Source organism: Cherax quadricarinatus, chromosome 72 (genome assembly GCF_038502225.1).
Source record: "Cherax quadricarinatus isolate ZL_2023a chromosome 72, ASM3850222v1, whole genome shotgun sequence".
NCBI classification, from domain to species: domain Eukaryota; kingdom Metazoa; phylum Arthropoda; class Malacostraca; order Decapoda; family Parastacidae; genus Cherax; species Cherax quadricarinatus.
Genome location: NC_091363.1, coordinates 11,984,886 through 12,011,696, shown reverse-complemented (window position 1 = coordinate 12,011,696; position 26,811 = coordinate 11,984,886). Strand labels below are relative to the sequence as shown.

General features: G+C 40.4%; 2 protein-coding genes across 2 annotated transcripts; both read right to left on the bottom strand.

Moving 5' to 3' along the window:
• Positions 1–3,489: 3,489 nt before the first annotated feature.
• LOC128701289 (pro-resilin-like) lies at positions 3,490–4,487 on the bottom strand. Its single transcript, XM_053794943.2, has 3 exons — positions 4,453–4,487; positions 4,130–4,264; positions 3,490–3,856 (listed from the first exon to the last, which is right to left on the bottom strand). The coding sequence occupies exons 1-3, from the start codon at positions 4,462–4,464 to the stop codon at positions 3,581–3,583; spliced, it is 423 nt and encodes a 140-aa protein (XP_053650918.1). The 5' UTR covers positions 4,465–4,487; the 3' UTR covers positions 3,490–3,580.
• Positions 4,488–10,510: 6,023 nt separating this feature from the next.
• On the bottom strand, positions 10,511–13,495 carry LOC138854875 (adhesive plaque matrix protein-like). The gene is made up of 3 exons (XM_070100441.1): positions 13,450–13,495; positions 11,250–11,381; positions 10,511–10,975 (listed from the first exon to the last, which is right to left on the bottom strand). Exons 1-3 carry the CDS (start codon positions 13,459–13,461, stop codon positions 10,556–10,558), a joined length of 564 nt encoding a protein of 187 aa, XP_069956542.1. The 5' UTR covers positions 13,462–13,495; the 3' UTR covers positions 10,511–10,555.
• Positions 13,496–26,811: the final 13,316 nt, after the last annotated feature.

Genomic DNA, 26,811 nt, shown 5'->3' with positions numbered 1-26,811 from the left:
AAATAATGTAGAGTCCTTTTTCTTATTATGAATGACACTCAAGTTATTTTTGATAAGAAGTTCTGGACTATATTTCTTGGGATTTTTAAAGTATAGTTTAAAGAAAAAATTTAATCAGTTATCACCCTAATTATTGTTCGACTGATAGTCATTACATTGTCATTCATGGGTAACACTAAACACGTTGGGGGTCATATTGTGCCTTGGGAAATGGAAGGCATTCAGGCTCGATTCAAGAAATTGGATTACAGATGCAATTCCTCAAATGCAGAGCACCTCATCAAGCATCAAGGAATCTCTCTGAAAAGGTCGGCTGACAGAGCACGTATGTACCGAATTTTATGAGCACGGATAAATATTTGCTTAGCTTTTGACATCAAGAAAGGTATTAACCCCCTCTTGTTTTCTTTTACCTTTGCGTCTTATGAAGTACGGAGACTCAGACCCATTGCTGTTAGAAATTCCCTCTTCTGCCTTTTTGCAAAGGGGACTTTAAGAGCGGTCAGCCGGGAAGCAGCTGCAGTGCCGACAACAATTTATCCCGGACTTTGCATTCCGCAAAGATTTCATGCTTACTCTCAGAGCACGTTCATGCATTTCCAGCATTATGGAAAATGAACCCTTGATTAAATTGGACTTTACCAGTGCTTTTTATTCAGCCAGAAAACATTCTAAAATCTATGCTTTTCATAAAGCCCCAAAGACTGGCATGTTAGGCATAACGAAATCAGCAACATCGTTACGACAAGTTTTGCCTCAGTTTTCCTGTAATCCTGATATTTCTGCTCTGTTGTGATGAATGGTTTGAAAAACCAACAAGTTGAAGCTTGAGACACTTATGCAGCATATGGGAATCTTTATTCAGGATCCTGAATAAAGATTCCCATATGCTGCATAAGTGTCTCAATCTTCATATTTCTGCTCTGTTGGGATAACATTATATCCCTGGAAGAGTGGCAGACGGATGTTGTGAAATTGAACATATACTACTGCTAGTTAATTCAACACTGCACCTGTTTCCTAGTTTGTATTGGTGAGTAGAGTGACGTTGTTGACCAGGGCCGTGGTCCAACTGTACGAGTTTGTGTCATGGGTATCAGAAACCCGTGACGTTGTTGACCAGGGCCGTGGTCCAACTGTACGAGTTTGTGTCATGGGTATCAGAAACCCGTGACGTTGTTGACCAGGGCCGTGGTCCAACTGTACGAGTTTGTATCATGGGTATCAGAAACCCGTGGCTCAAGGAATAAGTGTGTCTCAAGTTTTTAAGTTAGTGCTCATGGAAAATAACCTGACATGGAAGGAAACATTGCAAAACCACGGTGTTTAAAAGTATATTTTTTTAAAGGGTGGAGATTGGTGTTATTACTAGCGAAATCGGCAGCAAATGCTGACTTACCGATGATCTGAGTTAAGAGATAATGCTTTTATGCAAAAGTTACCTGACCTAAGCCACATGACTTAAGTCAGGTTCAAGCACTGGGTCAGGTATAAGAACTAATGAAGTTTGGAAATTATGTGATATAGCCAAAGTCTGTGAAAAGATAACCTAGAAAAGTGAACAACTGGATTTGAAACTTTCTGGAAAAATAAAGCCTTGAAGAAAAAGAAATATCCAACAGAGCAAAGTTATCATTGCACAGAACGAGACTCAGTTATCTTACTCGTTTCTTATAAAGGCAAAGATATGATAATCATGATAATGTACAATTCTTTATTATTATTATTATCGTTATTATTATTATTATTATTATTATTATTATTATTATTATTATTATTATTATTATCATTATTATTATTATTATTATTATTATTAGTAGTAGTAGTAGTAGTAGTAGTAGTAGTAGTAGTAGTAGTAGTAATAGTTGTTGTTGTTGTAGTACATTCATCTGAGAGCACTGTGCACTTAGGGGTCAATACAGCAACTGAGGGAATAGGGGTCATTCAGTTTTGATCCTAAGAGGAGGGAGATCTAATTCAATACACTCATAACCCTTCACCAGAATTAAGGAACCTCGCTTGGGGGAAGAATCCATTATTGACGACAATAGAATGTAAATGAGAACAGCGTCTAACTAGTGCATGATGAAGCTTCAAACTGATGTAAGTCAAATCTTCCAGTTGGCCATTTAAAACATTGGCATTTAACCACGATAAGTTCCACGTGCATCAATTAGCTCAATTTCGCTAATAATGTATTTAAACGAGTCTAGAGAGTAACCATATCTCAAGATCTTACATTCAGAGACCACAATGATATATGATGATCGTATTCTTCTTTATACTGGTATGATGTTGTGGAGTCCCAGGGATTCTAAACTTCTCCTCCATCACTAACCGTTTCGACTTTATTTCTCCATTTACTCTCTTCCATACAAAAAATTATCGCCATCATCAAGGGACAGAAAAACAAGGTGGCCAGAAAAAAAATAAATTATTCAGGATTTGCACAAAAATAGCATCAAATATTTACCCCCTGCCATTTAATTTTTTACCCACAAGTGGTAAATTCACTCCTGGTTGAGAATCCCTGTGTAGACCAACAGTCTTTTAAATCATGCAGATCTGAAGAATGAGGAGAATATACACTACCAATACATGTTCACTTAGTCTCCACTAACTCTGTGCCCAAAATTCCTCAAGCTACTGCCTGGTGCACAGGCGAGGAAATAAATCGTGCTCCACATCACACCAGGAAACTAATACAGGGATTATATACAAATAAGCCGCACACAGGTGAGAGAAAACATTATGTTGACGTTTAGGTTCGTCTTGGGCCATTTTCTCTCCTATACGCGGAGTATACCTGGAGAGAGTCTCGTGGGTCAACGCCTCCGTGGCCCGGTCTGAGACCAGGCCTATGTGCATGTTATTTGTGTATTGTTCCAGTCATGGTGTTTTACTTTTTATTCTTAATACAGGGACTCTTAATATTTTAACATGATAAAAACAATGCAAAATACTCACAATAACAAGCAGGGATGTAAAGAGAATACCACTAACTCAATAACCACAGAGTGACTTGGGATTTTAAACAGCCTTCTAACAAATAAGGACTGATTAATGGACCCTAACTGTTTTCACGTGCTTATATTTTTTTCCCCACTAGATAAACCCAGTCATCTGGTCTGTGGTGTTTACGTACGAGAACATCAACCAAGATGCCAGGTCTTGAGACCTGTCGAGGTTACAGTGAGTCGCTTGTCAGTATGATGGTATATATCACCTTCAAGTTGATAAGTAAGACACTAGTGCAACATGTAGTTTATAATGTTGAAATATACATTTTTGTTTATTCAGATTATTTAGCAACAATCAAGTAAAAATCGGATAAAACTTGATGAATATTACTTGTCCTTGATGAGTATTACTTGTCCCTGATGATTATGATACCAAACTCTTTTAACCTCAATAATTTTAGCAACATCAGCTGCACTCAGTCTCTCTCACACATTCACTTACCTTCGGTCTACAGGAGATAAGTAAAAATTTATTTTAATGCATAAGTCTTTATTCAGACCATTTTAGTAATAAATATATATCAACAAATATTCACAAAAAAAAATATTTTTATATCGGTTTATGCATAGGCAGGGGCGGGCTGGTAGGCTGGAGCAGGCTTATACGCTGGAGCGGGCTGGTAGGCTGGGTACTGGGCCTCACCCTCGTAGCTCACTTCCGCTACGTAGCCGGAGTCGCCATTAACGTAGTAAGTCACCTTCTGCAGACGACCGTCGGGAAGCTGGACATAATAAGTACCCTTTGTGTCGTAGTTGTCACGAGATTCTTGGTGACCAAAGTCGTTGCCGGAGTAGTCGTCCTTCACTGCGAACTGGGCGTTATACTGAGGAGGCGTCTGTAAGAAAATATATGGCAGTTACCTGTGTATATAATACACTACATAGCATACTAGATGTCAATAGGTGGGTTATCGAAATCTATGCTGCTCGCTGTCTCTCACGGGATAACTCACTGAATTCAAGAGCTGCAAGATTTTACTGAGGGGAATTTAACCTTCTGGCAAAGGAAGACAAAAAAATTAATGCACATTTGAGCATATTAAGAAATCACAATAAAACAGTTTAAACCTCGTGCTATTTTTGAAGTACTTTTTAATGTTGATACTCACGTCTGGGTAAGAAGGAGCGCCATAAGCAGGTCGTGGGTGAGCTGGGGGGCTGTAGGCTGGTGCTGGAGGGGCATAAGAAGGGGGTGGCTCAGGGCGGGCGAGGGCAGCAGCCACAAGGGAACCCAGAACTAGAACCTACAGAACGAGACGTCGAGAACGGTTAGAACCATAATGATGCCGTGGTTCTATTATTGCATCATCTACGGCACAAACATTTATTGTAATGAGTAATAGATCCAGTTCTTACTACGACAAATATGTATCAATATTTTTTTAACTGTCACAGCAAGAAATAATCGGACAAAAGAAGAGAAGAATTTCACCTTGGTAAACATGTTATCGATGAGTTGTGAAGGCAACTGACAGTCTCTGAGGCAGAGGCGAGCCTTTTATACAAGCAGCCACACCCAAGGTCACGTGAGTGGCAAGTTTGTAAACTCACGCTTCTTACACCATTTTTAGAAGGTGAAAAGTGTCTGATGCGCGGTGATGAGGGTTTTGATACAAATTGCAGGAAGATAAGGCAAGATGTGATCAGAGACAAGTGGTAGGGAAAGCTGGAGGTGCTCGTGCGCTCCAGGTGTAATGAGACACTTCACGTAAGTCCAGGAATGTAATACTTTGAGATTGTGCTGCTGAACAGAAGATTAATGGAAATTTGGACTATATCTTAATGTGGTCAATGGCTTTAACTTCATATCTTAAACATGAAAGGTATGTGATGGTGTATAATTGAGAAGTGATTAGCCGAATAAGCTATGAGAGGTATGTTTACACTATGATATAAGTCGTCACGGGAACCAGAAGCACCATTTGTATCATGTTGTTCTGGGATTATTACAGCGATAATCCAACGAACCGCAACATCAACCCACATTCCTCTGAGTGCAAGCATTGTACTTTCCACCTCCACCACTCGAGCCAGTTTAATCAGTGTCCCGAAACACCTATACTGATACTATTATGGTCACAGATAGCACAATAAATCCCGCAGTGTTTTCAACACTACGTTCATTCAAAATAGTGAGCCTTGATGCTGGTAAGAAGCTTTTGATCCGATACTTTGAAGCTTTCCTTTCTTGGATTAAACATGATTGACCTAGGTTCTCAGTCCTCTGTTATGACCTTTACAGGTTTGGGACTTCCCTATAAATATAATAAAAATTAATCAATGTGTGTACTCACTTATAGTTATATTCACCTAGTTGTGTTTGTAGGGAGTCGAGTAATAGCTCCTGGCCTCCCTCTTAACCCTTATAGACCGAATTCACCGTATATAGTATTTTCAGATATATAGGGATGATTTCATGTATATATAAAGATTAGAAAGATGACAGTCCTGTTTAAAAGTTGGTCAGCTCATCTCACTGACGTGACACAAAAAATGTGTATAATCGTCAACTCTTATTTCCTCTCAGCTTTTACGCAAGAAGATACTAGGGAAATTCCAGAAATAAACAAAAATTATAGATCAGGACGAAAATAAGTTATGCACGATCCAAGTTACTAATGACACGGTCTCTCAGTGAATGGTCCAAGTGGGACCGAAACATCGTCGTAAGCTCCTCTCTCCTGTATGTGGCGGGTTATTTGTGTAAGGATGAAAGACTTGATCTCCTGCATAGGAATTCTTTCCCACGAGGACAGACTGAGGGCACAGAATCTGCGCTGTGGAAAGACATGGAACTGAAGAGGTATGTATTAGTTAACAAAACTACATTTACAGTTTTGTGTCTGCTAGATGCTATTGCCATCGAGTTATTGTATACCTCGTCGGTAAACGAATTCGTCGCTAAGTGAGGAGCATACTATAATGGTAATGGGTTTGTGTCAACCATCTTTGATATTGAAGATTGAGACATTTATGTAACATATGGGAATCTTTATTTAGGAAACGTTTCGCCACACAGTGGCTTCATTTGTCCAATTCAAAGCAGGTGTTAAGAGAGGAAAAGTGTGAGGTAATCAGTCCCTCAGCCTGAAATCGATGTGTTCAGTCCATCAAGATTGATGGACTGAACACATCGACTCCAGGCTGACGGACTGATTACCTCAAACTCCTTCCCTCCTTACACCTTTCTGCTTTGTATTGGACTAATGAAGCCACTGTGTGGCGAAACGTTTCCTAAATAAAGATTCCCATATGTTGCATAAGTGTCTCAATCTTCAACTTGTCGGTTTTCAAAACCATTCATCACATCTTTGATACTGTTTTAATATCACCTTTGCGCCATTTATATCATTGTTAGTATATTTTTAAATGTTTATACAGAAGTGTACTGTAGATTGTAATAAACAGAATAGAGGAAAAGAGCTCTAATATACATTGTTTAGATATTCATACTAGTCAGAGAGCCCATCGTAAGTCCGAGTCGTTGGTAAATGAATACGTCAGTAAGTGGTGACACAGTTTCTCTGCTTCAATCAGTACCTTAAGAGTGTATGTGTGTATGTGCGAGAGTGTGTATGTGTGTGTGTGCGAGAGTGTGTATGTGTGTGTGTGCGAGAGTGTGTATGTGTGTGTGTGCGAGAGTGTGTATGTGTGTGTGTGCGAGACGATGACGTCAGGTGACCATCAGAAGTTAGTAATTACTAACGATTAACGTCTCAAATATTTCAATCTTAAAATAACATTAAATTCGGGTTAAGAGGTGTGGAAGGTCAGTCCTTCACCTTCCTTTGTATTACACTTCTGTTTTTTTTTCTTTGATTTCTCCTCGCTCATCATTTCGCCCTATCACTTCTTTTTAATAATTCTCTCATTTTATTCTTCTTCTGGTTACTTATCACGTTGGAATGATAAATTTATAGAGCACTTAAAATTGTGGTCCTTTAAGAGACTGCACAATCCAGGATAAGTATCCCTGTATCCCATGAGCCTAGGCCCCCTCTACTTCAGTGAATCGAGAAGGGTATCCCTGTAACCCATAAGCCAAGCCTCCTCTCAGTGAATGCGAAAGGAATAGTGCAGGGTGGTCATGAAATTCGTATGTAACATAATATAAAAAAATGTGTGCTGATATACATATGTGTGTATGCATAATAATGTTTATATATATATATATATATATATATATATATATATATATATATATATATATATATATATATATATATATATATATATATATAAATATATATGATTTTGGGTATGCATATCTGTGGTTGTATGTATGGATGCATACTTACGCATATTCAATTCAATTCAATTCAAGTTTATTCTCTATAAGGGTTACAATGTGGGGTTTACAGGTTTTGGGTATTTTGTGGATTACATGTTATAAAATACTAATTACAGAGGGGGCCACTAGGACACCTAGCATGGCTAGGCATTTCGAGCAGACTTAGATTAATTCTTAACATTAAATCCTTACAGATTATGGTATTAAAGCTATGTGACTACATCATAATTTGTAAGTTTAGCAATGTGAATGCTTTTGTTTTGGCACAATACAAGGTGTCTATATTTGAGTATCATAGGCAAACTTATGACTAATTAGGATTTATTATTTTAAGATTAAGATTAGTATTTCTGGTTTATAGTCAGTGGGTGAGTGAGTGTAATTTTGAACCACCAGGTGGTTATCATGTAGTTAGTTGTCGGGGTGGATCAGGGAGATAAGATGTTTTCTAACTGTAGTTTTGAAGGTGATGAATGTGTCTGCAGTTCTAAAGTTTTCAGGTAGGGTGTTCCAGATTTTAGGGCCTTTGAAATACACTGAATTTTTGTAAAGGTTTAGTCGAACACGGGGAATGTCATAGAGATGTTTGTGTCTGGTGTTATGCCTGTGGATCCTGTCACAACTATCAAGAAAGCGTTTTGGGTCAAGGTTAATATTGGAATTTAAGGTCCTGTAGATATAGATTGCACAGTAGTAAGTGTGGATGTACTGAACAGGGAGTAAGTTTAGATCTATGAAGAGTGGGGGGGGTGTTGCCAGGGATGGGATTTAGTGATTATTCTTACTGCGGCTTTTTGTTGGGTTATTATTGGCTTTAGGTGTGTTGCTGCAGTTGAACCCCAAGCACAAATAGCATAGGTGAGGTATGGATACATAAGTGAGTGGTATAGTGTGAGAAGGGCAGTTTGCGGTACGTAGCATCGTATCTTGGAGAGGATCCCCACCGTTCTGGATACTTTTTTTGTTATGTGTTGGATATGGGTGCTGAAATTTAGGTTGTTGTCGAGGTATAGGCCAAGGAATTTGCCCTCATTATGTCTGGCAATTAGAGTGTTGTCGATCTTAATGTTAAGTTGCGCAACACCTGCTCTGCTACCAAACAATATAGTAGGTTTTGCCAGTGTTAAGTTTAAGTTTATTGGCTGTCATCCAAGTCGATATTTTGAGTAGCTCCTCGTTAACAATGGTGTTGAGGGTGGCAAGATTAGGGTGGGAGATGACATAAGTATGTACGCATATGTGTACGTATGCACATATATGCTTTTGCATGTGCATGCTTGCACATAGAATATGTATGCATATGTATGCATCAGCTTGTGTCCATCCAGTAAGTATAAATGCGCACAGATGTGCATACAGTGTGTTTACATGTGCATATACCTGTGAATGTATATGTGCATTTGAATGCATGTTGTACATAAATACATCATACACACATGTATACTATACACACATGTATACATGTGTATATAAATAAGACAAGAGCTAACAACAGTGTACAGAGTTCGTATAAATGGTTTAAAAACCCGGCAAGTTAATAACTGAGGCAGTTGTGTAACACTGAGTATCTTTATTCTCAAAACGTTTCACCAGCCAGTGGCTTCTTCAGTCTAAAATAGAGATGAACGTTAGAAGATGTGGAAGAGCTTGAGGTAATCAATCCCTCAGCCTGGGGTCGATGTGTTTAGTAAGATTTTGTGTACCTGTGAACAGTGTGTCATAGACTGGTTTTTCCGGTTTGTTCTGCAGTTTATATCACGGAAACCAATAGATTAATCTTAATAAAAGTCTTACAGATTATTCTCCCTATGAAGGGGCGAATAATTGGCCGCAAAGCATTGAATTTTTTTTTTAAATCAGCTGAGCCGTTAATAATTATTGAAGGTTCAAGACTGAAATAATCTGTGAAACACTGTGTGTTTAAAGGTTTTATATATTAAACTCGGTCAAAGTCCAGACTTCTTTCACTGATCAACCAGGTTGTTGCTGCTTATGGCTTGCAAGCCTACGTAGCCATCACAACCTTATCTAACTGGGAATTTGTTTATCTCAGTACATTTACGTCAAAAGAAATTTATTAAATGTGTGGAAGATATTCTCCAGACAGTGAGTAGTTGGCGACGTCTTGAAGAGTTGTGTTGGAGAGTCTGGCTGATGCCGAAACTCTCACGTGTTAGATCACCAGCTGCAGGTGTGGTTAATGTATGGAGGGTGTGGTTAATGTGTGGAGGGTGTGGTTAATGTGTGGAGGGTGTGGTTAATGTGTGGAGGGTGTGGTTAATGTGTGGAGGGTGTGGTTAATGTGTGTGGAGGGTGTGGTTAATTTGTGGAGGGTGTGGTTAATGTGTGGAGGGTGTGGTTAATGTGTGCAGGGTGTGGTTAATGTGTGCAGGGTGTGGTTAATGTGTGGAGGGTGTGGTTAATGTGTGTGGAGGGTGTGGTTAATTTGTGGAGGGTGTGGTTAATGTGTGCAGGGTGTGGTTAATGTGTGCAGGGTGTGGTTAATGTGTGGAGGGTGTGGTAAATGTGTGTGGAGGGTGTGGTTAATTTGTGGAGGGTGTGGTTAATGTGTGGAGGGTGTGGTTAATGTGTGCAGGGTGTGGTTAATGTGTGGAGGGTGTGGTTAATGTGTGCAGGGTGTGGTTAATGTGTGCAGGATGTGATTAATGTGTTCAGGGTGTGGTTAATGTGTGGAGGGTGTGGTTAATGTATGCAATGTGTGGTTAAAGTGTGGAGGGTGTGGTTAATGTGTGCAGGATGTGATTAATGTATGCAATGTGTGGTTAAAGTGTGGAGGGTGTGGTTAAGGTATGGAGGGGTGGTAAGGTGTGCAGGGTGCGGTTAATGTGTGTAGAGTGCCTCTCTTTGCCTTCTTCAGGATACGTGAATAATTCATCTGAAATATAATCTGGCTGGAGATTACAGTGTGCTGAAGCTACCTCCCCGAGAACTCTGAGATATGATACAATAAACTGTATTCTTTTAGTCGTAGATGAATTTTACCCTTCCAGTCCAGTTTTTCAATAAACAGTAGATAGTATATGGTTTCCAGTGATCACTCTCCCTCTGTAGCACAGATTCAATATAATTCTTTTTAACACTTAATGCTTTAGTAGCAGTTTCTATCGAATAGTTTGGGGTCTTGCCTGGAAATGTAATAAAAGAGAGGCTGTATCTGATACAAATTTATTATGCTTGTGTAATAAATAGGGATTTTACATAGTCAAGGCTTGGCTGTGGTATTCTATTCATAAGCTGGGACGGGCTTGTAGGCTGGGGCGGGCTTGTAGGCTGGGGTGGGCTTGTAAACTGGGGTTGGCTTGTAGACTGGTGTAGGCTTGTAGACTGGGGCAGGCTCATAGGTAGGAGCAGGCTCGTAGGCAGGGGCAGGCTCGTAGGCTGGAGTGGGTTTGTAGGCTGGAGCAGGCTTGTAGGCCGGAGCAGGCTGATAGGCTGGGTACTGGGCCTCACCCTCATAGGTTACTTCTGCTACGTAGCCGGAGTCGCCGTTGACGTAGTAAGTCACCTTCTGCAGACGACCGTCGGGAAGCTGGACGTAATAAGTGCCCTTGGTGTCATAGCCGTCACGAGATTCATCATGACCAAAGTCGTTGCCGGAGTAGTCGTCCCTCACAGCGTACTGTGAGTTGTACTGGGGAGGAGTCTGTGGACCAATGATTTACACAGTAACACTAATAGTGTAATACGTACGTTTTCAAGTTTATAATGGTGTATTGAAACGTTTAAAATTTCATCAACAAATCTGAATAATTCAACGTCTTAAGTAAACAAATATTAGCAAATATAATTTTCAAACAAAACTCTCCTATAATTATCAGAAAATATAATATTGAGGTTTAAATCAATTTAAGTAGATTAGTAAATCCTAAGCCGGTGAAATAGGATCAATTGATTAACATTTTACACGTGAATCTTACATCAGGATAAGATGGAGCAGAGTAGGATGGTTTTGGGTATGCAGGAGGACTGTAGGATGGTTTAGGGTGGACCGGGTATGCTGGGACAGATTCAGCGAAGGTGGCAGCCACTAGAGTGGCCAAAACGAAAACCTGTAAAGAAAGAAAACACTAAGATCAAGTGGTGGTAGGAACTTCTTTGTCAGGAAACATTCCATCCTGTTGCAAGTTATGTGATGACTCGCTGGTCGATCTGAATGTGTCTTGCTTGTTTTTTCAGGCGAGACACAAATATTCACAATATTCTGAGACTGAGGTCGAAGAAAATTTTTGAAGATTCCCCTCTCACGTAGTTCTCCTGGAATAAAAGTTGATAGATTTGTCAGTTAGGCATTAAATAAAGAGAAGGTTCAATTTTATAGACGACAAATGGAAACTTAAAACCTCAACAGAAAAGAATCAGCTGATGAATTATAAGAAAATAATAGGAAAAAGGATCTATTGCCCATCAAGGTGACCCGCGGATTAACACCTCAACGGTAGTATATTGAGAACACAATATACTACCATAGATAGTGCATCTACTGTGCATCTACAGATAAACTGTAGTTGCAGAGTATGCAAACCTCTGGAGTAAATTAGAAAGCAATACGATACCACTATAGATGGATGGATATATATATATATATATATATATATATATATATATATATATATATATATATATATATATATATATGAGTGCTAATAGGAAGACAGAAACGTAACTCGCGTCCCGTAACGTTACGATTAACATGATCTCTCAAAACTATAAGTAGATTCCAGAAAGAATTTACAGTTCCCACACGTCACGACAGGGTGAAGGGAAACAGTGGTCAGGTGATTACCTGGGAGACTCACGTGTGTCTTATTGGTCTGTAAGTCGTCGTGAGGAGTCGTGGAGTGAGAGTTTCTTTCTCTAGTCACTGTCTCTTTTAGCAAATTTGGATACACCGTCACAGTGCGTCTAACCTATGCTATATTGTAGTTACATCGTGGTACCTTTTCCCGTATGCGGCTACGCTATTTTATATGAAAGTTACATTGTGGGAATAAGGTGTGTGGGTTTGTGTACGTGTGCGTGTGTGTGTGTGTACTCACCTAGTTGAGGTTGCAGGGGTCGAGTCCAAGCTCCTGGCCCCGCCTCTTCACTGGTCGCTACTAGATGTGTGTGTGTGTGTGTGTGTGTGATTGTGTGTGTGTGTTTGTGTGTGTGTGTGTGTGTGTGTGTGTGTGTGTGTGTGTGTGTGTGTGTGTGTGTGTGTGTGCTTGTGTGTATGTGTTTGTGTGTGTGTGTGTGTGTGTGTGTGTGTTTTTTTGTGTGTGTGTGTGTGTGTGTGTGTGTGTGTGTGTGTGTGTGTGTGCGTACGTACGTAAGTATGAAATCTGCTTTCTAGAGCAAAGATATATCAATAGTCCTTGAGGATCAAACACTGTAAATGCATTAAGCTTTAAGGAATTCCTTCCAGCCAAGCTTGTGGAAGAATCTTTCTTTCTTTATCTTCTTCCCCAGTCTTATTTTCCCGTCTTTCCCTCCCATATTATTATAATTATTATTATTATCTCTCGACACTAGGGAAATTACATCAATGAACTGATGTCAACTTTAATGCCTCCTTACCCATCACTCTCCCTCTCTCCCTCCCTCTCTCACTACTCTCCCTCTCTCTACTCGTATCCTCCTCTATCTCTTAGTTCTCTTCTCTCGTTTATCACTTTTCATATCGTTATCACCTGAGTCAGTCAAGTCTTCACAACAATGCAAACAGCAGTTTCAGAGAGCGCAAATTACCTGTCTCACACAACATTAAGTTAATTGCTTAAAACTATCAGCGCTATTAACTGAGTTAGACTAAGCGATGTGTTTGCCAATTCACACAATCAGCACCATAAGTTAACGAAACTGTAAGTTAGTTGGTTCACACTCTCCAAGCTAAAAAAAAAATAGCTTGTTCTGGCTATTAACACTATAACTGGCGCATAACATGATGTCTGTGACTCGCAGAATCACTCACCGTGGAAACACAGAATGTTCAAACAGATAACAATGGGAACAATTAAATATCAACCTCTCCTTAACGAGCCTTGACTGCGTAATAAGGCCATCAGAGTTACGTCGCAAATTCTTCACTTCTCCTCCACTTGGCAGGCACGTGTAGACGACTGACACAATAATATTCACCTTGGCAATCATGTTGTTTCCTGGGATGTTGAGGTGCAACTGGTGATGAAGAGAGTCATCAGAGGTTCTTTTATACGTGTGGCCACACCCTCGAGAAATTACCTACCCCCTAAACGGGACGTAATATTTAATTTCGTATGGCTAAGAATAAAGGAAAGCGAGATCCTTAGGAAAAGTGCTCGGGCGGGTTGTGTCTGGTTACGTGACGTGTGAAGGCCAGTCTTGGTGTTCGGGTGTGGCTGTGGGAAGAGCATGGGCTACTGGGAGAGTCGGGAAGATTGAGGGAAGACTGTGGATCGGGGGTGAAGATTTGGTTGTGGATAAGTGTAGAAGTATAGGATGGTTGACTGGTATAGCATACGAGTGTGGTTTGATGTTGAGGGTACTGAGTGTTGAGGGGTGGTAAGGATGTTAAGAGGGCGATAAGTGTGATGTTGAAGATTGAGACACTTATGCAACATATGGGAATCTTTATTGAAGAAGCCTTTCACCACACAGTGGCTTCATCAGTCCAATACAAAGCAGGAAGGTGTAAGGAGAGGAGCTTGAGGTAATCAGTCCCTCAGCCTGGAGTCGATGTGTTCAGTCTATCACTCTTGTAGAAAGTACAGCATATGACCAGACTTATATACTGACTACAGTATATAAGCCACTTCTCTGGCCCTATGCTGTACTTTCTACAAGATTGATGGACTGAACACATCGATTCCAGGCTGAGGGACTGATTACCTCAAACTCCTTCCCTCCTTACACCTTTCTGATTTGTATTGGACTGATGAAGCCACTGTGTGGCGAAACGTTTCTTCAATGAAGATTCCCATTTGTTACATACGTATCTCAATCTTCAACTTGTCGGTTTTCAAAACCATTTATCACAAGTGTGATGTTATCATTAGGTCAAGGGTAAGTGGAGGTCTAGCAAAACTAAGTGGAGGAAGTGAAGGAATCGCCATTTAGCTTATGATGTGGTTTTCCTCATACTGGACGTTCTAAATGTGACCTGCAAGGCTCTGCCAGGTAGCCGTAGCCTCAACATTTGCGACATTGTTGTGGTTTTGGTTTGAGTTCGTTCGCTAGCAGGTATTGTCAAGGTTCAGGAACAAGTGATTGCCTTAAAACTATTCTGAGTTTTGTAGATATAGATGGCCGAGTGGGGGTCAGTAAAGGGGTGTCTCAGTCACTTTGGTTCCTGGAGAATGAGCTATTGTATCGTGTATCAAAAGAACATAAAGGAGGAACACTGCTGCAGGCCTACTGACCCATACTATGCACGTACTTCTCAATCCCAAACCCATAATCAAAAATATTTGCCAAATCCATTTTGATAACCCCTATTAACTCGTGTACAAATCCCACTATATTTGAATTTACCCTATGACTACTCGATTTCCAAACCAATCTAAACTTATCAAGTTTGAATTCATTATTTCGAGCTTTTTCTTGAAGAGGTATCCTCATAATCTCATTTATGCCCATCTTCCACTTATACACTTCATTCATTTCTTCCCTCCAGAACTAACCAAGCCAGGCTTAGCAGAACCGCTTGATTAAACAAGAACACAAGCCATGCAATAGCCTTTCAGCTAGTAATTACACTTGGAGAACTGGAATTGATGCCAGGATCACACACATACAGTGTATGTGTGTGTATCACCTCTGGTGATACTTCCATCATCGAAGGCAACCCATAGTTTCACCGGAGGGTCACCTGACTTTACCTGTAATGATCTAATTTTTCCCGCTGTATTAACAACGGAAGCTACATTAAAACAGGGTTGATATTGACTCTTTTCTCTCCTTTGTCTATGAGCGGGGTTCCACTAACGAAATTTTTTTCCTACAAATGAAACTAAATCGAGAGGAACGGAGGGTTGAGGATATAGAGATTCGATCCGAAGGAGGGGACAATAGGTGAGCTTCTCGGATCAAGAGCTCATTTACTGCAGCAATGGACTTCCTTAAAAGGAGATAAAAAAAAGCAAGAAGCAGGAGACTAATCGTAGTAATTACATGTAGCAAGACCAGTTGTACCTGTGTGCCACAACGCTGAAGACAGTGCCACGGTTGTAAGAGTCTCTGGGGCTGTGGGATGAGACAGCAGGATCACAGTTGGTGCCGCTGATACAAGCACATCAGAGAAGTGCTGCTCGTAAAATAATCCTATTATAAGCTTTGTGGTTCAGTGGTACAGCCAGTTTTGAGCCTCCTGTGTGTGTGTGTGTGTGTGTGTACTCACCTAATTGTACTCACCTAATTGTGGTTGCAGGGGTCGAGACTCAGCTCCTGGCCCCGCCTCTTCACTGATCGCTACTGGATCCTCTCTCTCTCTGCTTCCTGAGCTTTGTCATACCTCTTCTTAAAACTATGTATGGTTCCTGCCTCCACTACTTCACTTGCTAGGCTATTCCACTTGCTGACAACTCTATGACTGAAGAAATACTTCCTAACGTCCCTGTGACTCGTCTGAGTCTTCAGCTTCCAGTTGTGACCCCTTGTCCCTGTGTCCCCTCTCTGGAACATCCTATCTCTGTCCACCTTATCTATTCCCCGCAGTATCTTGTATGTCGTTATCATGTCTCCCCTGACCCTTCTGTCCTCCAGTGTCGTCAGTCCGATTTCCCTTAACCTTTCCTCGTACGACATTCCCTTGAGCTCTGGGACTAGCCTTGTTGCAAACCTTTGTACTTTCTCTAACTTCTTGACGTGCTTGACCAGGTGTGGGTTCCAGACTGGTGCTGCATACTCCAGTGTGTGTGTGTGTGTAAGTATTCTGAACATAACGAAAAATGTATATATCTTCGACTGTTATATTAATTATTATGGGGAGCGCTAAACCCTTAGGGATTATACAGCGCCTGTGGAAGGGGAAGGTAGGTATTCAGTTTTAATTCAAGGAACTGCGGCACAGATCCAATTCCCTAGATCAAGAGCCTCTCATCAGCATCATGGAACCTTCCCTGAGGAACACAGTAATTTAAAAAAAATTAAACTGATCTATGATACATTTACTCTTATGGGTTTAGCGCTTATGATAATAATAATAATATAATTAGCAGTATTTGGCTCAATATTCTGATATTCTGAGTTAAGTTTGGTGCCAAAATATATATTTTTTTCCAATTGAAAATAATCTAGGGAATAAATACTCTAGGAATTGTTAAATTTCTAGGGTAGTTCGGCCTAATTAAACAATTCGGTTTATTAGGCATGATACATGCATACATAAATATTACATATATACATATCAGGCACGCGACTATGTCCCTGATATGGATTTAATAATTGTAAACCAATGTTCAACTCTGATTATTATGCAAGTACGTATTAGTTAAGTTAAACCTTACTCTAATCATCGGTTTTAAACTTATCAGATAGACAGTTTACCATCAGCAAGGTAGCTTGCACCAGAGTCCATAATCACCTTGCAAGAAGGCTGTGCAATACAGTTTTAAGAGGTGAGAAAAATGTATTTCAAACTCCAGGGTTAAATCAATCAAGGGAGAGTGACAGCCTTAGCTGGAGGACTTTAAGAGACCTTGGGATGTGATAGACGGACTCTGACACCTGTGTTATCCAGGCCACACACTCCCATACTTTTTTGTCATCACAGAGTCATTATATTATTATTAAAGATTCGCCGGTATTCTCCCGGCCCGGGCCATTTCCAAGTGGTGGTCCGGCCTTGACTCCCTGTCTAGGGAGTGTCTGAGACTTAAGTCTCCCATGGGAGGAGGCACAAGTACCTCCTCATCTTTGGGACCAACTGTCCCCAGGCCTAGCCACATTCCCCACCCTCACAGGGCTCGTACTGAGAAGCTAGGCCTCTCTGGTCTGCCATTCCCCCCCAAGGGGGCTAATGGGAATGACAGGCTTATGAGCTGCAAGCTCTGTCTTAGGCACCTACCCTACCCTAGAAGTGCTGGGCATGGTGTCGATCGAGTCATTATATGAATCCCGTTGACCAGAAGGTAAAAAATTATAATGATACAATTTAACTGGTAATATTATGCTACTTTGTTTAATATATGAAATATTAGCACACACAGTTTTGTGTATTCATGGAAATTAAAAAATTTAAGGGATTAACATGTTTAAAATATTTACAAAAACTCATTTTTTGTGGGACAAAAATTTCTTAGCACAAAATAACTTGGTGGGTAATTTTAGTTATTGATCGGGTAATTTTCAGAGTTAATCAATGAAATTAATGTTCGTTGACTTACTTATGATTGCTCTTCAATGGCTAACGCTGCAGTGTTATTAATGGTAACACTGAAGCAGAGGGGTAAGCCAGCGGAAGTCCTCAGTCAGATGGCCAAAAGCTGCAGCTGTGGGTTATCGTATAACTAAGACCCGCGTCAGGAAACACTTGTCCTGTTTCCTGACGATCATTATACCTAACTTAGTGTTTCAGAAAATTTGTTGCCTGCCAGGGGAGATCATCTGTTTTTCTCGCTGGAACATATAAAAGGGGGGCCTCTCGAGATATTTATGTGGAAGCGCAAAACCCACAAGGGTTGTAGTAACTGTGACATTTATGGAGCACTCAGAAGACGTAGGTTACTCAGCGTTCAATTATAAAAATATACAACACAAAAGCAAGGATAAAATTGCACAAAAGCAACGGTAATTTTATAAACGGTAATTTTATAAACGGTAATTTTATAAACGGTAATTTTATAAACAGTAATTTTATAAACGGTAATTTTATAAACGGTAATTTTATAAACGGTAATTTTATAAACGGTAATTTTATAAACGGTAATTTTATAAACGGTAATTTTATAAACGGTAATTTTATAAACGGTAATTTTATAAACGGTAATTTTATAAACGGTAATTTTATAAACGGTAATTTTATAAACGGTAATTTTATAAACGGTAATTTTATAAACCAGAAAGGCTAAAGCTGTGGGTGAGTGTTGTAATATTATCCTTAGTGGTGTGTACTTATCAAGTACCCACAGTTTAACAAGGACAGTTTTCAGTTACTACATCACGGAAGAATGGACGAACAAAAAAAGTCATAGTACATGAAAGTCAAACCTCTCAATAGAAAACAAATCAAATTTGAGAGACCTGGGAGTGATAATGTCTGATGTCACTTTTAAGGAGCACAACAGTGTTGTTATCGCAACTGCAAGAAAATGCTATTTCGGTCAACTAGAACTTACAGAAGAAGCTCTCTCTAGGCTGGAATATTGCTGTGTATTAACAGTTACCTTCAAGTCAAGCAAAATTGCCGAACTGGAAAATATAGAGAGAACATTCACAGCTCTTATAAACTCAGTCAAGCGCCTAAATTCCTTGGAGCGCTTGAAATCCCTTAAATTGTACTCCTTAGAATGCAGGCGAGAAAAAATGCATCGTAATCTACATCTGGAAGATCCTGGAGGGATTCTTAAAGGACGGCAACTCAAGCACGCTCGCTTCAAGTGTAAAGGGAATTACCAACAAACTCCTAGCTGTCTGTAAAAGGGAACTAGGAAAAACTCTTAAGTTTGACATATGGCACAATTCATACTTGAAAAAAATGAAGTTTTTGCTTTCAGGCATAAAGGTCCCTCACCTCAGCATACAAAGACAGAACTAAACGACCTTCATGGTATAAAACGCCGAGTTCCCAGACAGAAGTGAATGCATGAGAAAAGGTCAAGTAAGTACATGGAAGGGCACTGAGAACAAGCGCCCTGCCACAGATTCACGAGCCCCTGCAAGCTCCCTGGGTGGCCACAGACTGTAGACATGAACCCAGACGAACCTGAGAAGTGATGGATAGCAGCATGAACGAAAACGCTACGCCATTTCTAAGAAAAGCATAAATAGAACCAAAAGACAGCACCACAGTCTAGAATTCAATTTTCTAAGAACATAGAACTGATAGGCATAGTTCCAAAAGAGGACACCAATACATGTATCTTTAATATGGGATATGATGCCCAGCAGCCTTGTGTCCCTGGCACCTTCAGAACTTAAATCCATTTATATTATTTCTAATCACTGCATTTACATATACACAATCAGAAAACCCAGAGTATGCGCAGTATCCAAGGAAAGATATGTGGGTCGTTTTGTTATTTCAAGAGATTGACCATTTAGATCATTCAGCGTTCTTGGCAATAAAAATATTGCTTGAAAGAAAACGAGAACACAAAATAAGTACCACAGGTACTATTATACAAGTTAAAATAACCATCATCTGTTAAAAATATCATTAATTTATTAACGCTAAAGAAGTTAAATACTGAGATGTCTACAGGCACGCCGGTAATTATGAAAAGCAAGATTAAAATGGAAAGGTGGACATGGTGGACAGATTGTTGAAACGTTTACCATAGTTATTCTTTAGCACCTCCTCCTGCTTTTAATATATCTTCAGACACCCTAGTGATTGCACAGTCGCACAGTCAAGTGAATCCTAAAATAGAAGTCTCTGATAGGCTACAAGCTGCACAAAAAAAAAAAAAGCAGGATTACCCTGCAAGTTTATGTACATGGGTGAAGTACGTGATGAATCAGCATAGTCACAGTTAATATTCCCGTGATGACTATTATCAATCAGCTTAGTCAGAGTCATTATTCCCATGATGACTATTATTAATCAGCATAGTCATAGCTATTACTCCCGTGCTAAACCTCGTACAGGTTGTAGTTAACGTGTGGCTAGGCAGTTACTTTCCACAAGATCCATCAAATACTTTTACGATGCAAGGGTTGTTGCAAGCAGCTTCTGTAAGCATACACTCTTCACTGTAGGTTTCTCAGTCACTAACACACTGGCTTCAGCTCCTCCATGCCTGTTGACCCACATTCACAAGCTGACTAGTAACTGTACAGTTCCATTTACTTCATAATTTCTTTTCAATCGCCTTTTAATTAATTTATCTTCACCAAGTTCACAAAACAGTATGGTGCCTTCCCCATTATTAATCATGTTACATTCGTTAATAAAATAAGTATTTTTTTACTTTACTACGCATTTTAGGTAGTTTAAGCCAACACTTCATTAAACAGAGTGAATAACCAGAGACTGTCAGACCTCGTTTTGTAATACACGAGTTATTAAAGCTGTTACAGATGCCAGTTCATACTGACTAAATGGTCTTCCTGCTAGTACCACGCACACAGATATTATCTGGACAAATGAAGGAATAGAAATGTTCTGAAGCCGACAGCTGCAGTTTAATAGATTTAAGTAGAAACACGACAAATTTCCACAAAAATACTGTTTGACCTGTATTTCGAAGTAAGTTTTACAACGGACATTTTCATGAAGCAGAACTTAATTCGTGTACGGGTTATCGCAGGAACTTTTATCAAGAAAACATTCCTTAGCACAAGTCACTCCACAAAAAAGGAAATTGGCATGTCATCTTTTTAATGTTTGTGGTTACAAACAAAAATGTAGAAGTAATAAAAATATACGAAGTCTTATCAGAACGAGTCTGATATATTGGGTCACTCACCTGAGCTCACATGGTTCATCACTGACGACGATGTTGTTGCAAGCAGCTGCTGCAAAGTGATACTCGTTACTATCTCTCCATCACTGCCACACACACTAGTTGCTACTCCGTGCATGGTGACTCACACTCACCTCCTGAAAAGTGAACAACAGACATGTACAAGATTAACAACAATTTTGCGTCTTAGGAATTCACTCACGTCACTTTACGTTTTAGGAAGTCACTCATGTTACGTCTTAGAAAGTCACGTCATTTTACGGGTGAGTGACTTCTTAGGAAGTCACTCGTCTTCCATCGAGATTACATTCATGGATGGAGCACTAAATCCTCAGGGGTTAGACAGCAGTTGGAAAATGACAGGGGGAACCAAGTTCCGCCCAATGAAGGAGGGGATCGGTTTAATTCTCTGGATCAAGAGCCTCTCGCCGGCATCAAGGCACCTTCCTTCAGGCACTGGGGGGTGGGGGGTGAAGGCTGAAAAGAACTTGGGAAGGTTAAAGGACTGGAACTGGTCACTCAGTACTCTATACGTTAGCATAGGATTGGAACTGGTCACTCAGTACTCTATACGTTAGCATAGGATTGGAACTGGTCACTCAGTACTCTATACGTTAACAATCATTATTTTAATTGGCTAATAAAATCTGTTACAAATAAACCACGACAATTTTAAAATGTATTTACATCCCCCCCCCCCTTTTTTGTGGGTAAAAGAACGAAAATGAAAACGTGGAAATGAGAGGGAGACTGAGAAATAGAAAATATTTCTTTCACTGAGACTGTCCTTAGGATTTATTTTCAGTGTAATAATATCTTTCCACTACCAAGTCAAACATTACTCAATAGCTGATAAACTAGTTTAAAAACTAGTCTTGGACTAACTCTAGAAAGTTTAAAACAAATGTATGTCTAAGAATTACTTCCGCCTTTTATTTAAATGTCAGTTAACAAATAATTTTTCATAAATGGTGGAAATAATATTTAGAAAAACGAATTGTTTATGTAGTAAAGGTACAGCTCATGAGATCAAGATTAGAAAGTAATGGAGAGGCTCAAGAATATAAACGGTCACCATAGCCTAATTTGAGTAAGATTAGGGCAGGATGACGGTGGAGGAGGCGGCTATCAGCCCTCCAAGTAAGAAGGGTTAGAGTTTTTAAGGAGGTTTTAGTGGCTATACCATGCAGGATTCAGGGAGGTTATGCGAAGCTTCCAGGACAATAGGTAATCAAATTGAAAACCGAGAAATTTAACTGCATCCTTTTCAGGGATGTGGGAATCGTATATAGAACAGTCTGGGGAACAACAGGACGTCTTGTGGAAATAACCTGAGGTGTTTTAGCAACAGAAAAAAATTAAACCCATAAGAGATGGCCCAGTGACAAGTACAGTCAAAAGCATTCTGGAGAGAGGATGCTCCAAGGTGACAATCAGTGCCTACAAAATCGACATAATAACGTTACTATATACTGGAAGGGAGAACAGAAGTAAGGTCAACAATAGCAGGATGAGGATAGTGCTAGGAACACAGCCTTGAGGGACGCCTTCAGCCTGGGTGAAGTCAAAGACGCAAAAGTCTCTCTGTGAAGAAATCCCTACGGAGAAGTGACCACCAGTCCAAGAACACCTCATCGCATCAGTCGTTTACAGGAACTGACTTTCCTTGAAGCCCTTTCCCCACCGTTATAATGCAATAGTCGCCCCAAAGCACCTCCGTTGCCGCCGCCAGTGCACATACATTGTCGTACTACTCATTACGCTAACCCCGTTTCCGAAGCTTCAATAACTGTTATCATTTATTCATACGGTACACAACCTGAGCCGCCCCCTCCCTCTTACACTGACCCAACCTGACCTCATAATTTAATGACCTTATCCCAGAGTTAAGCCTCCTCCCTTCCCTACATAAAACTTTCGTCACACCAACCCCTCAACACTTCCTTGATATTTGTGTACCTCCCACCAACAAAGCAAACCTCACTATCTCTTCCTGGTGTCCTAAAACCCGAGTATTTAACTTCCAATAAACTCTGACGAAATACGCCCCACCTACGTGATAGCCGTAGATCAGAAAATGCAGCTGTCACGGTGAACGCAGTTACGGTTTGACGAATTATGTCCATTCTAGCAAAATAATCCCTCTTCACATACGTTTTGGCTGGCAACACATCTGACATACAACACACATCCTTCAAGTGTATCTAACGCAACACCTCGCACAATAATGAGGAATATTACCCCTTCTTTTTTACAACACAATTCCAGTCCCCTCCCACAAAGACTAAGGCCGGAAACAATCTAAGAATACACATGAAATCCTTCCTGATAAAAGTGTTTTTATCCCTCGCATCGCCATTTGCTGGCGACGTGAGAGGCAGACAACTGTGCCACGCCCAAGCCACACTGATAATGCGACTATCGCCACCTTTTTCATTACGATGGTACACAAATGGACACTAGTCCCTCACCCAGACCACACCTCCCTTAAAACACACAGTAAGCAACACATGCCACATCACCTGGGATGTCAGGATTTCGCACATTCTTAATCAAGGTTGTGTTCTTGCCAAAAATAAAAACAAGCGACATTAACCCTAAACCTTCGAAGCATTCTCGCAAATCATCCACTACACAAAGCCTATTACAGTTGAGAGTCATTAACCGGAGACCTAGTTGAAGGTGGGTTCTTCCTCAAGCTGTTCCAACCTTTACCCTAGTGACCTAGTCCTTCCAGCTTTGTCAGTAGGGTGTCTACTGGGCACAACCCACGGTGCTTTAAGGCCCCTTGGCTATAGGTGTCTTTATCCTCACTTCCCCAGAATCCATAGCCATCTCTGGCCAAGATTCTTACTAGGCTGCTTTTGTGCTGGAGTTAATATACCAGAATACGATGCTGCCGCTTATTTCCGGGTATGCGAGATCGCCGTCTCGCACCTCTCGATGAAGGCAGCATGGTGCACTTCCACTTACCCCACCATTTCACTGATCCCCATCTCAGTTAATCGTACCAATGGTACGATTAACTTATCCAGGGAATTCACAGCAGGTTCATCACACACCTGAGCTCCAGGTCCATTCCTCATTGCCAAAGACCCATTTCCACTGAGAGAAAAATTTCCATCAATACCTAATCCAGCACATCCAGCTCTGCAGCCTCCGAATGTGGGTAAACACACCTTACCCTCTATCACACGGTGGGGCTCACCGCCTCCCACTAAGTGTTGGGTCCCCACATTTCACAACTACTTCACTCTGTCATAATCTTCATGTCCCCCCGATCCTCATGATTGCGATTAATTCCCCACGGCTTAGAAACTCTTTCCTTCTCTGATGGTGACTGTCTGGACTCACTCGGCTGCACCTTTCGCCGAGGACACTCCACAGCCATGTGATCCTATACATTAAAAATCTTGCAGGTGTGTCAGAACCATTGGACACCATCACCTGTGACCCAAATTCTGGAAAGATGACATAAAATGGCACGGGGTACTTAATTTTGAGCGTATGTACCCTCATGCAAACCAACGTACACTCCACTTGCCCACGTACCTGGTTATGCTACAAGTACAGTACCATAGCGAGAGAACACATGGAGTAAGTTTGATTATAGACCTGGACCAGTGTATATCGTTTTGATACATCCAGACGCACACTAACATCCTCGTTGACCTCCATCACGACATCTTGAAACTTGCCAACCATCGCGTCGTACGTTTCAGTAGACAATGTGACAAAAGAAAAACAACGTCGGCGGGCGCTATTCATGGCGACACAGCAGAGATCGTTGCTTACTATCTCGTGCGTGTCCAGAATTATTTTGACAACACAGACACTGCCGCGTGAGTCTTCATTAACAATACCGACCGTGTTGACGTGGTTTCTCAAACTCATGACCATGGTGCAAGAGGGGACCATGGTGCACGAGGGGACCATGGTGCACGAGGGGACCATGGTGCACGAGGGGACCATGGTGCAAGAGGGGACTATGTGTGCGTAAAAATATCTATAAAAAAAATTCGCTCGACTCGCCAATTATGTGATGACACTGTCATCTCAGAACTTACATTATCTAGCATATTTTCTTCCTGTATCATTTAGTACCAATTGCGCTATAAACATGCCTTTATATATTTAACATTATAGTTTAAAAACAAAAAAATATAGGAAAACGATCGGCAAAACTTTTGAATAGTCCCATTATTACATATCACTTCTTAATATGTACAAAACTAAGCGCTAAACCCACACGACTATCAATACTATGGAAAAAATACAGTTGTGCATATTTTTTAAGGCGATTAGTCACTCTAGTATCTTAGTTTACCGATATTTAATTATGAAAATTCTGCAATATTCAGCCAGTTGTACAATGGAGACATTTTGGGAAAAAGGCAGTTTTTTTTTTTTTTTACTAACTAAACAATGACGTCCATCCTAACAGACAAAGAATTAAATAGGTTAGGCTGGGTTACATTAGGTTAAGTTTTATTACCAAAAAAATAAAAATAAGGATTTTTATATATAAAAACACCCGGGCGTAAACACTGACAAAAAAAACATCGTGTGGTTTTAGACAGCTGAAAGTTCGTATGCTGGCCTCCTGTGTCATAATGGCTTGGCCGCACCTGGTATATGGATTCCTTATTAATAACGTTTCATCCACACACTAGCAACGTTTCATCCACACACTAGCAACGTTTCATCCACACACTGGCAACATTTCATCCACAGATTGTGTTTTATCAAGTCGCAAACAGATCTAATCGAATGATACTGTTTTTGTGGCAATATTCACAGTGTCGGTATTTTATATCAGTTCTCTTAACACCTGACATGTGTAACAGACGCACACTATACATATTTTGTGTGTATGCAGTTAAGTTATTCCTTCATTGGTTTTCATGCGAGAGACAGACTCTCGCCGCTATTAAGACATGGTTCTCCGGTGTATTTAATAAACATGAAGGCACAATACACGGCGGAATAAACAATGATTACAAATTATTAACAGTGAGAGAGTAAAATCACCAAGCATTCGACTCTCACAGCTGTGACAGAATACACGGTAGCTTCACCAGCGTCTGCTACTCAGCGCTGCTACTGACCTCTTGCTATCCTGTGATAATCGTGGTAGCTTCACCAGCGTCCGCTACTCAGCGCTGCTAGCAACCTCATACTATCCTGTGATAATCGTGGTAGCTTCACCAGCGTCCGCTACTCAGCACTGCTACTGACCTTTCACTATCCTGTGATAATCACGGTAGCTTCACCAGCGTCCGGCACTCAGCGCTGCTACTGACCTCTTAACTATCTTGTGATAGTCACGCAAATATTGCTTAGCCAGGAACCTTAAGAACCACGTAAATTCCCCCGTCATCTAATAACGTTCATTTTTCCACTATAATCCACCTTGTCCATAATTACTATCATATTTGCTTTGTCTGTTTCGTAAGGGGAAGTATAACTTAACAGGTCCTCAAAGATTTGTTAAGTTATACCATGAATTAAGGAAAGACCCTGGACTTCACTTTACGAAACAGACATTCAAATGCGATAGTAATTATGGACAAGGTAGATTATAGTGGAAAAATGAACATGTTATTAGAAGACGGTCACATAGAAACTACTTGCAGGAATGGACAGATCTGCCTGCGCACATAGGGTATATGAAGAGAGACTTGTATTTCTTGGTCACAGGATATATATATACCCTGCCTAAGGAGTATATTTCTCTCAGCGTATATAATGAGAGTTTACTTTAGGGTTTAAATTATTCATTTACACGTACATACGCACACATATACGTATGCAAATATCCACAAGTGTGCATGTATACATGCCTGTATAAATCTGCATATGCATGTATCTGCTCACGCATACAGACACAGGTATATGA